Here is an 11,571-nt window from a genome sequence, read left to right as displayed (position 1 = left end):
TAGAAAACCCTGTCTGTCCCCCTCATTTTCCTCCCTGAGCTAAGCAAAAGCATTGAGCTAAATAGCAGAGCAATGGTGACAGAGAGAGAGGGAGAGAGAGGCAATGAGTGAGTGAGCGCATGTGAGCACGTACATCTCAGAAATGTCCTTGTGATGGGAGCCAAGAAGAAACTGAACGCATTCCAGCTATTTGGCTGCAGGTTTCCAGGAAGCCAGGCCTTTGTATAGAGCAGATGCTCTGTAACAGCATCTTGAACAAAGAAACCTAGATAGTGCTTTAAATGAGCCACACCTGCTACATTCACCCTTTCCTAGCAAACGTCTAATGCCAGGGGTCTTTACGTGAGGGCTCATTCCTGGCCTGTACTTGATAAGACAAGCCTCTCTGTCAGGTTGGCTTATTTCTGGGTCAGAACAGAGTAATGAGACAGGATGTTTCTCCAGTCTTTTTCAAATGAGGAAAGTGGGATCATCGCGGGGCTTTTGAAGAAGGATGCTAAATTATGCTGGATGTTATTGCAGTATTCTATTCCAAATGCTTTTAGAAATGTTTTTGTATTTTTACCTTCTGGCACCAAGAAATATGAGGAAGAGCCCAAGCTGTGTGGTCACATGGGCCTGGGTGTGAATCTCAGCTCCATGCCCTAGGAAGTGACCAGGGGTGAGCTAGTTAACTCCTTTTGCCTAAGTTTCTTTCTACTTATGCATATATATATATATAAAATTAGTAGATATACACTTTTGTTGAAATAGTACATGTGTGAAGGCCCATAATAAAAAAGGGAAGCTGTTTCTGTTTATTTCTTTATTTGTCATTAGTTCTTTCACCTTTTGGGGCAGTGGCCCAAGAACCCAGTTTGACAACACTGGAGGGGATGTTCTTTTAAGCTGATCTACACTCAGACTGTACTTTGCTGATTATAAGATGGTATTGTGTTCATAGCACCCAGCACACAATCGTGGAAGATAATAATATTCATTATGGTAATGATAATCCTGGAGGGAGCAGATCAGACATGTACGCGTTTATACCACACGAATGTATTGCTTTAAATTATTTTTTGAATTGAATGAGTAATTTGTATACACAGTCAACAAAATGCAAGTTACCCTTCTGCCTCAGACCTTCATTTCCCCTTTGCAGAGACAATCACTGTGGTAGTTTTAAAACATGGTTGCAAATTCTTTGAAATTGCTGCCATCAAGGGTGTCATATGCTGTAGGACACTGATAGTTTTGTTGCCCTAGACAGATTTATGATCGCTCTGACTAGTACAGTTCAGTGGAGGTGACTATGTGACTGCTGAGACTAGACTAACCAGAGACCAAGGAGCTTCTCCTTGTGTGGCAAGAACACTGACTCTTGGAGCCAGGACCTCTTATGAAAGACATCTGACTATCTTGATGCCCCCATACAGTGAGGAACCCCAGTCACACAATAGGTTCTCTAGGAGATGATCCCAAATGAGCCCAGACTTTGAATCATCTCTGCTCAGGTGCCAGAAACACGAGCGAAGAAATCTCCAGATAGTTCTGCAGCTGCTGCTAAGTCGCTTCAGTTGTGTCCGACTCTGTGCGACCCCACAGATGGCAGCCCATCAGGCTCCTCTGTCCCTGGGATTCTCCAAGAAAGAATACTGGAGTGGGTTGCCATTTCCTTCTCCAATGCATCAAAGTGAAAAGTGAAAGTGAAGTCGCTCAGTTGTGTCCGACTCTTTGCGATCCCATGGACTGTAGCCTACCAGGCTCCTCTGTCCATGGGATTTTCCAGGCAAGAATACTGGAGTGGATTGCCATTTCCCTCTCCACCAGATAGTTCTAGCCCCCAGTCATCTAAGCCTTCCCAGCTGAGGCCACAGACATTCTGGAACAGAGACCAGCCATCCCCAGTGTGTCCATTTGAATCCCTGATCCACAGGATCCACGAGCAAAATAACCTGGTTGTCATTTCACACCACTAAGTTTGGGGGGTGGTTCATTATGTGTATTTGCTAACCAGAACAATCACTATCATCATGCATCTGTCCAGAGAAATTTCAAGCACATATATACATACGCATGTATATATGTCATCCTTTCTTCCTTTCCTTTTAGGAGCAGGCTCTTGTTGTACGCTGTGCTTCCCCTCCTCCCCTGATGAGAAAAAAAAAAAAAAAGCTTTACTTACAGGTTTTCGAACATCAGGTAAGGTAATCCAGAGAGGAAACACTATGGGGAGAACAATTAGGAATGTGACTTGTTTGCGTGGATCAGAAGGCCAGGCCAGGCTGAGAGGCTGGTCCTCTTCATCTTCACCTGTCTCTGTGGTCTGTTGTAGAAACAGAGAGAGAAAAAAATAAACAAAAATGATAATAACGTCCTCAGGCCATTAAACAAGGAGGGGATCTTCAGATCCCACTAGCAGCTTTCTTGGGTCATCTCAGCTGCTTTCATCTATGGACTTTTTAGGTCTATAAGAGAATCCCATCTGTCATAGTCTGAATCTCAGGAACAAGAAATACATTGCTCAGCCATGTGGATTTAAGAACTTCCTTTCCTTTTTACCTTTCCTGGTGTCTCAGATGGTAAAGTGTCTGCCTACAATGTGGGAGCCCTGGGTTCTATCCCTGGGTCAGGAAGATCCCTTGGGGAAGGAAATGGCAACCCGCTCCAGTACTCTTGCCGGGAAAATCCCATGGATGGAGGAGCCTAGTGGGCTATAGTCCATGGGATCGCAAAGAGTCAGATGTGATGAGCGACTTCACTTCACTTTCCTTTCCCTGAACATTCTCTAGCTTCCTGAATTGATCATTTCAACTGGAGTGAATTACAGTGCCGATCCATGAACTTCATAGGAGAAACCACGTCTGCATAGCAAAAGACCCCAATTATGCAAATCTATGTTGCATTTGCAGACTTCCCCTGTTGAATGCAACATATATTTGGCTCAGTGGCTCAGTGGTAAAAGAATCCTCAGGTTCCATCCTGGGTTGGGAAGATCCCCTGGAGGAGGGCATGGCAACCCCCTCCAATATTCTTGCCTGGAGAATCCCATGGACAGAGGAGCCTGGTGGTCTACAGTCCGTGCGGTCGTAAATAATTGGACATGACTTAGCGACTAAACAACAATGTTGCATTTGCAGAGAAACAAGAGAATGGAAGTAGAGGTGCTAAAGGTGTGGGTGTGGGGTGCACAGGGCCGCAGAGCTGGGGGTAAATCTCAGTGTTTCTGTCCAGGCAGCAAGCAGCCTGCGTTTTATTTGCTGCCTGCTGAAGTCAGCAGCTTTTGAACTTGAGCAAAAAGGGGCAGAAGGCAGATCAGGGCCTGGCAGGATGACTATTAGCCTGTCAGATGGGCCCTCCAAACCTCCAACACAGTGCTGCAGATAGCATCCATCACTCCCTTCCCTGCTCGTTTAAACATGAAAGTGTAGCAGTCAGGACCATGCGTCAGATCTAAAAATATCCATAGGAATTTTCCACTGATGCTTCCTTTTGAGATCATATAAATAACACACACAGCTCCTGCTCCCCTGTGTCCCCGACCTGGGACTCTTGCTTCCAGTATCCTGGAGTATTTCAAGCAGTAGCACTGAATCCCACCAGCACCTCTCCCTAGGGAGGTGGTAGGTGGGCCAGTCTCAGGCCATGTGGTCTACAGGAAAAGCATGAGACTAGAGACAGGAAAAGCATGCGACTAGAGACAGGAATGAGTGTGACGCCTGACCTGCTACTGTGTTATGTTTACTTATTTATAATGTATACCCTAATACTGCCAAAAGGATTTTTAGTGGCTTACACAATCACCCTCACTTTCTCTCCAGGAGTTGATACAAATAATTAAAAAAGCTAATCTTAAGCCATACTGAAAAAGGTTCTTTCTATATGAGTGTATGTCCTTGGCAGCAAGTGAAAGAATTTTAAACACCAAATACGAGGGAATTAAGAGGATTAGGTAATAAGGCAGAATTAGGAAGTTGGTGCATATTATTTGGGTTGTCTGGATCTTCATTAAATATGCTTCTTATGTTCTCCATCTCTTTGTTCTGCAATACGTTGGAAAAGAAGGAGGATCTAAAATCAGTCATCTACGTTTCCACCTTAGGAAACAGGAAAATGAAGCACAAATTAGATCCAAAGTAAGCAGGAGAAAAGAGATAATAAAAATCAGAGAAGAAATCAATGACACTGAAAATAGGAAGTCAACAGAGAAAGTCAACAAAAGCAAAAGCTGTTTCTTTTGCTATGTAGGGTCCATCCACTGTTTCCTTTACCCATCCCTAGGGCTCCTGCCCCTGACAGAAGCTTGGGTGTGCTGTTCCTGGTTCTTCTCTGAGCCACCTCCACCTTCTCCCAGAAGATGCAGCAGATGTAGCAAATATCACTCCCTATAGGGCTCACCCAGCCTCCCAAGGGGTCAGTTGACTACATGAATAATCTCTGTGTAATGAGACCAGTGAAGACTAGAAAAGAGGTGCATGTTAACTGTTTCCTTCCAGATATGATCTTTCTTGTTTCACTCCAAATGAATGACTTTCTGCTCCCTACCTGGGAGATTAGGGAGAATCATGGGAGAGTTGAGACCTTACATTACATGCAATAAGTACCCTGTATCATGCAAGGTGAGTGGTTTTATTCAGACAGAGAGGAGTCTAGCACTTCCTTGAAGACCCATCAATCTGATCTGGTCATCAAGCTCCTTCCCCTTCCAGAATGGACACTCCCCTACCCCGCCATGGTCAGGTCCCCCACTGCCATCTGCAATCTAGAAACTTCTCTCTAGACTCAAAGTTAACTTTTTTTTCAGAGAAAAAAGCAAAAGCAACTCTTTATGACTCATATCATTTTAATGACACCAACAGATGGTGACATTTCATCAATAACCCTTCTGCTTATAACCTACGGATTAGCTCCTTTCTCCATCTGCCAAAGTCACCAGGCAGGCAGTGCCATCAGCAAATAGTGGAAAATAATTGTCTGTTTAGATACATAAGCTCTAAACACACTACCGTCCAACGCAAACAATTAGCTATATTGTACGGCTTCCAAAAGCTGCATTTAAGGTGGCTGTTGCTAGAGCAGAAATGGACAAGGAGAAGATGCTGGGTCTCAGGTTACACAAACAGTGCTCTCTGTGGGGACATCATGGCCTCTTGTGGATGAAGCTTGCCATAGACAGAAGTTCAGGGGCCCAGAACCCTGCGGAGGATTTGAGAGGTACCCAGGGAGCAAGGCTGTCAGCATGTCTTAGGGGAAATTCTCTTTGTCTTTTTGCCAAGTGCAATCTCACTCTGGTTCAATGGGTGACAGCTTGCAAGCTAGTTAGAAAAGTGGAAAAAAAGTACCGTTCCAAGTCTGGGGCTTGTTTTGCCTTTGCCCAAGCTGGGGCTGCTGGCATGCTCATTTGTCTCAACCCCAGGAGAGGCTGGGCAATGATTTTCCAGTTTTTCCTGGAGTCATGGCATCCTGACTTTGACCTTGCAATAACCCATCCTTACCTCCTAAAACTTCTGTAGCATATCCAGAGAAAATGCAAAAATGATCCAGAAAGAAAAAGCCAACTGTCTTGTGATAGAAGGGTTTAGAATAGTATAAGATCTGGGGTCTCTGTAGAATCCCTACTCCTACTACTGCTAAGTCGCTTCAGTTGTGTCCGACTCTGTGCGACCCCATAGATGGCAGCCCACAAGGCTCCCCCGTCCCTGGGATTCTCTAGGCAAGAACACTGGAGTGGGGTGCCATTTCCTTCTCCAATGCATGAAAGTGAAAAGTGAAAGTGAAGTCGCTCAGTCATGTCCCACTCTTAGCGACCCCACAGACTGCAGCCTACCAGGCTCCTCCGTCCATGGGATTTTCCAGGCAAGAGAACTGGAATGGGTTGCCATTGTCTTCTCTGTAGAATCCCTAGAATTATGCAAAATCAGGGCAGCAATGATTGATTTTGCAACCCCTGACACAGGCTTCCCAGGTGGGGCTAGAGGGTAAAGGACCCGCCTGCCAATGCAGGAGATGTAAGAGATGTGGGTTTGATCCCTGGATCAGGAAGATCCCCTGAAGGAGGGCACAGCAACCCACTCCAGTACTCATGCCGGGAGAATCCCATGGAAAGAGGAGCCTGGTGGGCTACAGTCCATACGGTCGCAAAGAGTTGGACACAACTTAGCAACTAAACAATACTCCCTGACATGGAAAACCTGAGACTCAAATACGTGACTCTAAGTTTCCACACAGTGATGTTCTGGTTGTCCAATCTTAAAGGAGCCAATGCATCCTGGCAGGAAGAGCAGGTGGTGGAGGATCAAGAGATTTGAATTTCAAAGGGGAGACAAAACAAACAGCACCAAAGAATTTATTCTTTATTACGAGGATGCTGGCAAATGACACAGCAAGAGCTTCTGATTGTTCTCTAGTATCTATTCTGCCTGTTACGGATGGAATTGTGTCTTTTCCAAACTCCTGTGTTGAAGTCCCAGCCCCCAGGACCTTAGCTGTGACTGAAGACAAGGCCCTTAAAAAGGTGATTAGGTTAAAATGAGGGCTTTATGACGGGTCTTAACCCACTGCGATTGGTGTCCTTATAATAGGAGGTTAGGACTCAGAGAGACCCCAGGGATGTGCATGCTCAGAGCAAAGACCACATGAGGACAAAGCAAGAAGGCAGCCAAACGTAAGGAGAGGGGCCTCAGCGGAAAATGACCTCTAGACACCTTGATCTTGGATGTTCAGCCTCCAGAACAGTGAGGAAATAAATTTCTGTGGTTTAAGCCACCTGGCCTCTGATTTTTTTTTTTTTTTTTTTTTAATGGAAGCCCTAGAAACCTAACATATTGCCCTTGTGTTTTAGTGACAGAAGGCCTCCTTTTACATGGGCCTGGAATAAAGTCTCTGTTTCCAACCTTTCTTGTCATGGGATTAAGTTCTGGCCAATGAAATGGAATGGGAAGTATCTTCTGCAACTTCTGGGATGTGTCTTTAAAGGGTGGAGGTGTATCCTTTATCACTCATTCCTTCTTCCGGCTGCCAGGAATGGGGACATTTTGGCCAGAGTCTGAACAGTCGTCTTGGACTCACAAGGTGGAGAAAGAGTATAAAAGGATCTGACTTTTGACACCCATCAAGAGCCATTCTGGCCCTCGGCTGCCTATAAAGACTTGGGAGAGACATAAAATTCTATCTTATTTAAGTCACTGTCATTTTGGGGTTCTGGTTGCTAATGGTGGAACCTTATCCTAGCTGATCTGGTGGCCTCTTTATGAGGAATCAAGGGAGAACAATCTTTAACATCTTAGCATTGGGAAAACTCATGCTTCTTCTAGAAACTTTGAGACATCTGTGAATCAAGGAAATGATGCTATTTATTTCTTTGCATTGGGGAGTTCAGAGGCAAATTTGTAGCCCCTGACCAGCAACCACAGCACTGGGATCTGAGCTCACCTTAGGCTATTCTTACATTTCCCACTATCTTTTCCATCCTTTGCTGCATTTTCTCAAAAACAGTCATTTTATCCTTTTCTTTCATCAGATGTATTTTGCAAGCAGCCCCAAATCTTTGTGAAGCAAGGTGGGACAGACCTAGAAATACAACTCTGCAGTGATCCTACAGAATTTTGGGGATAACTTTATGAGAGAGAGAGAGAGAAAGAGAGGAGAAGAGACAGAGGTGAGATGCTACTCTATGTGATAACACTGTGATAAATGGACAACTACCTTCTTGGATTCATTTATCAATACTGAAGGTTGGAATCTAGAGGTCTGGCTATCAGAATACCTACCTACATTTAGACAAGAACAGTTCCAGGGATCAGCACCTATTGGGAGGTCTCCGGAGCAAGTAACTTAGTTTTATTTTCCTTTATCTAGTGAATAGGAGGAATGGCAGCAGTCTGTCTTGTTTGTGGTCTAGTAGCATGAGAATCCGGAGAAGGCAATGGCAACCCACTCCAGTACTCTTGCCTGGCAACTCCCATGGACAGAGGAGCCTGGTAGGCTGCAGTCCATGGGGTCGCTGAGAGTCGGACACGACTGAGCGACTTCACTTTCACTTTTCACTTTCACGCATTGGAGAAGGAAATGGCAACCCACTCCTGTGTTCTTGCCTGGAGAATCCCAGGGATGGGGGAGCCTGGTGGGCTGCCGTCTATGGGGTTGCAGAGTCAGACACGACTGAAGTGACTTAGCAGCAGCATGAGAATTTGTCCAGCTTCTTTGCACATGATTCTTGTACTATTTCCACTGGTATCTGGTCTGCATGGTTTGCCCCAGCACGAGTGTCAGGTTTCCAGTGGAGGGGCCTGAGTTGGATTCATTAGTCCAGTAGCTGCCTCTCCAGCCAGAAAAATATTTCTTGGAAGCAACATAATTTCTTATTTTTATCTGTGAAGGGCACTGTGCAGAATTCCAGTGTGAAGGTGAGCCCACTTTAATGCAATCTCTGTTAGCAGAGAATTAAAATGAACGCCCGGGAGGCATGTGAAAATAGGCCATCTTTGAGTTCAGTTTTATTGATCGGTAATAACATCTCATCTCCAGTTCACAAGGAGCAGTCTCAGAGGATAACCTGAACCTGCCTCGCTCTCAACTTGGTGGGGGTTCGATTCTCCTTTAACCCTCACAAAAGGACCACTCAGTTCAGCACTATAGAATGCCACCTCTTTTCACTGGAAAGTCCCTTCAGTGTGGCATGATGCTCGATAAAATACAATGCCAGTACTTTCATATCTATGTAGAAACAGAATTCATTTATGCTAAAACACTGGGCCAAGGTCAAGCTGGGGGCAGGTGAAGATTTACAGTGATTTGTAGTGTAGTAGCGTTAGTCCCTCAGTCATGTCGGATTCTGCAACCCTATGGACCGTAGCCTGCCAGGCTCCTCTGTGCGTGGAATTTTCCAGGGAAGAATACTGGAGTGGGTTGCCATTCCCTTCTCCAGGAAGTGATTTGTACTTCTACTTAAAAAGAATAGTCCCTAATACATTTATTATTGCTGCTGATTCTATAATACATCTGTAGGAAAAAACATCAGTTCTACCTCTACATTGTACAGCTACACAGGTGCCCACATGAATGATCAAGCAGGGCAAAGCTCATGGAGTGTGGTGCATGCTACAAATCCCCAACAGGGACCCCCAGGGGCTGGGAGTGGGAAAAACTATCCATAAAAACATTCATCAAGCCTGAGACATGAGGCTGGGCAGGTGAGTGCATCAAGAATATTAAAACTGTCACCCTCAACAAAAGCCACTAATAAAACACGTGAAATATCTAGGCTACATGGGAGGCATTCATCTATAGACTGGGGCAATCGCAGGATGCACAGTACCTGAAAGAGGCCAGGGGATCAGCAAACGTTAATCCTCTTCCCTTCTGTCCTTAACCTCATCTCTGCAACTAACTAGCTGTATGCCCTCAGGCAAGTCAATGGAAATGCTGGAATAGAGAAAGAATATATCCATGCCACCTGCAAGGCATCTGGACCTGGTGTACCTCACCCCTTTGCTGCTGCTGCTGCTGCTAAGTCGCTTCAGTCGTGTCCGACTCTGTGCGACCCCATAGACGGCAGCCCACCAGGCTTCCCGTCCCTGGGATTCTCCAGGCAAGAACGCTGGAGTGGGTTGCCATTTCCTTCTCCAATGCATGAAAGTGAAAAGTGAAAGTGAAGTCACTCAGTCATGTCTGACTCTTAGCGACCCCATGGACTGTAGCCTACCAGGCTCCTCCGTCCATGGGATTTTCCAGGCAAAAGTACTGGAGTGGGGTGCCATTGCCTTCTCCCCCTCACCCCTTTATTGGCCCCCAAAGTCCTTTAAAACCTTGTCATTGTGAAGCAGAGTTTGTTTGTCTTCTGCATTGTTTTAATGTGGGACTACCTTCCTGTGGACTTCACTGGTGGCTCAGACAGTAAAGTGTCTGTGTACAATGTGGGAGACCCAGGTTCAATCCCTGGGTCGGGAAGATCCCCTGGACAAGGAAATGGTAACCCACTCCAGTACTCTTGCCTGGAAAATCCCATGGATGGAGGATCCTGTTAGGCTACAGTCCATGGGGTTGCAAAGAGCTGGACATGACTGAGCAACTTCACTTCACTTCACCTTCCTGTCCAAGAACTTGTCATTCATTTCATCATATGGACACTGAATGATTGTGAAAGACAAGCTGCAATCATAGACCTCTGCAATCATTTGGTAGAGGGGCTTTAGGGCCCCAGAATTTCAGAGCTGGAGGAGACCCGGGTCGTTGAGCCCACCCCCATTACTTGAGGGCTCTAAGATGAAGTGATATGCAGAAAGGAGGAAGCTCACAGTGCCAGGTTCCTTTCACACCCAACCCAAGGCTCTTCCAAAATAGCACATGGCCTTCCCTCCACACTCCTAAAACACAGGTATGAATGTGCTTTCTGTTCAATTACACCTAGATTTGAAGTAAATCAAATCTACTGAACAGCAATGCTAGCTATGACAAACACTAAGCATGTAATTGACATAAATTTTGTTTGATTTTCTTGGGCTTAATTTCTGGTGGGTTGGATGGCCCACTTTCTTGAAAAAGCTGATCAGAAACACCTGATTCTTAGGTGCACTCTTTTTCTTGAGTCTGCTATGGATGGGATATTTGTGTCCCTCCAAAATTCATATGATGAAACCCTAACCCCCACAGTGATGGTGTTCAGAGGTGGAGTCCTGGGGAGGTGATCAGGTCAGGGTGGCGGAGCCTTCATGACTGGGATTAGTGTCCTTATACATAACTGGGAAGCCAGCTTGCCCTTCTGCCTTATGAAGATATACTGACTAAATGTCCATTTACGATCCAGGAAGCAGGCTGCAACAGCCACCTAATCTTGGACTTCTCAGCCTCCCAAATTGTAAGAAATAAATTTCCATGAGTCAGCTACACAGTCTGTGGTATTTTTCTTACAGCATCTAAGGCAGCTTTGAAGGGGAAATGAAGGGCAGATTTGGGAGTGTGTGTGGGGAGTGGGGGCCACTGTGATGCTCTCTTCCCTTCTCTACCTCCTTGAGTGACATCTCCAAAGAGCCAGGTACTAATTTAGAAGTAAGTCAGAAAGATAATAACAAGTATCGTATATTAACACATGTATGTGCAATCTGGAAAAATGGTACAGATGAACCAATTTGCAAAGCAGAAACAAAGACACAGACATAGAGAATAAATGTCTCTATGTAACATACATAAATGCTATGTATAAAATAGATAATCAATGAGAACATACTGTATATCACAGGGAACTCTACTCAATGCTCTGTGATGATCTAAATGGGAAGGAAATCCAAAAAAAGGGGATATATATATATATACACACACACACACAAGCGCACACGCATACACACACACACACACATATATATATATATACACACACACACATACATCCATATAGCTGATGCACTTTACAGCAGAAACTTACATAATATTGTAAAGCAACTATACTCCAATAATTTTTTTTTTTACAAAAGAAATGTGGGTACTGATAAGATATCAATGAATGTCAGAACTCCAAATATAGGTGAAAAAGAAAGACTTGTTCTTTAGCACCTCTGTCCAAGAAAAATGTGCAGAAATTTAGCTCAGGTTTGA

At 44.9% G+C, this 11,571-nt stretch overlaps 1 protein-coding gene across 1 annotated transcript in view; it reads right to left on the bottom strand.

Annotated features, from left to right (window-relative positions):
• Window positions 1–11,571, bottom strand: part of SLC24A2 (solute carrier family 24 member 2) — a 287,857-nt gene that overhangs the window by 15,880 nt on the left and 260,406 nt on the right. Inside the window, exon 8 of the mRNA XM_055577949.1 lies at window positions 2,168–2,308. Coding sequence (XP_055433924.1) covers window positions 2,168–2,308 — 141 coding nt within the window. The remainder of the gene's footprint in view (window positions 1–2,167; window positions 2,309–11,571) is intronic.

This window comes from Bubalus kerabau, chromosome 4 (assembly GCF_029407905.1).
Source record: "Bubalus kerabau isolate K-KA32 ecotype Philippines breed swamp buffalo chromosome 4, PCC_UOA_SB_1v2, whole genome shotgun sequence".
NCBI lineage: Eukaryota > Metazoa > Chordata > Mammalia > Artiodactyla > Bovidae > Bubalus > Bubalus kerabau.
Note: the sequence above shows the minus strand (reverse complement) of the source record. Positions and strands in the feature narration are given on the sequence as shown.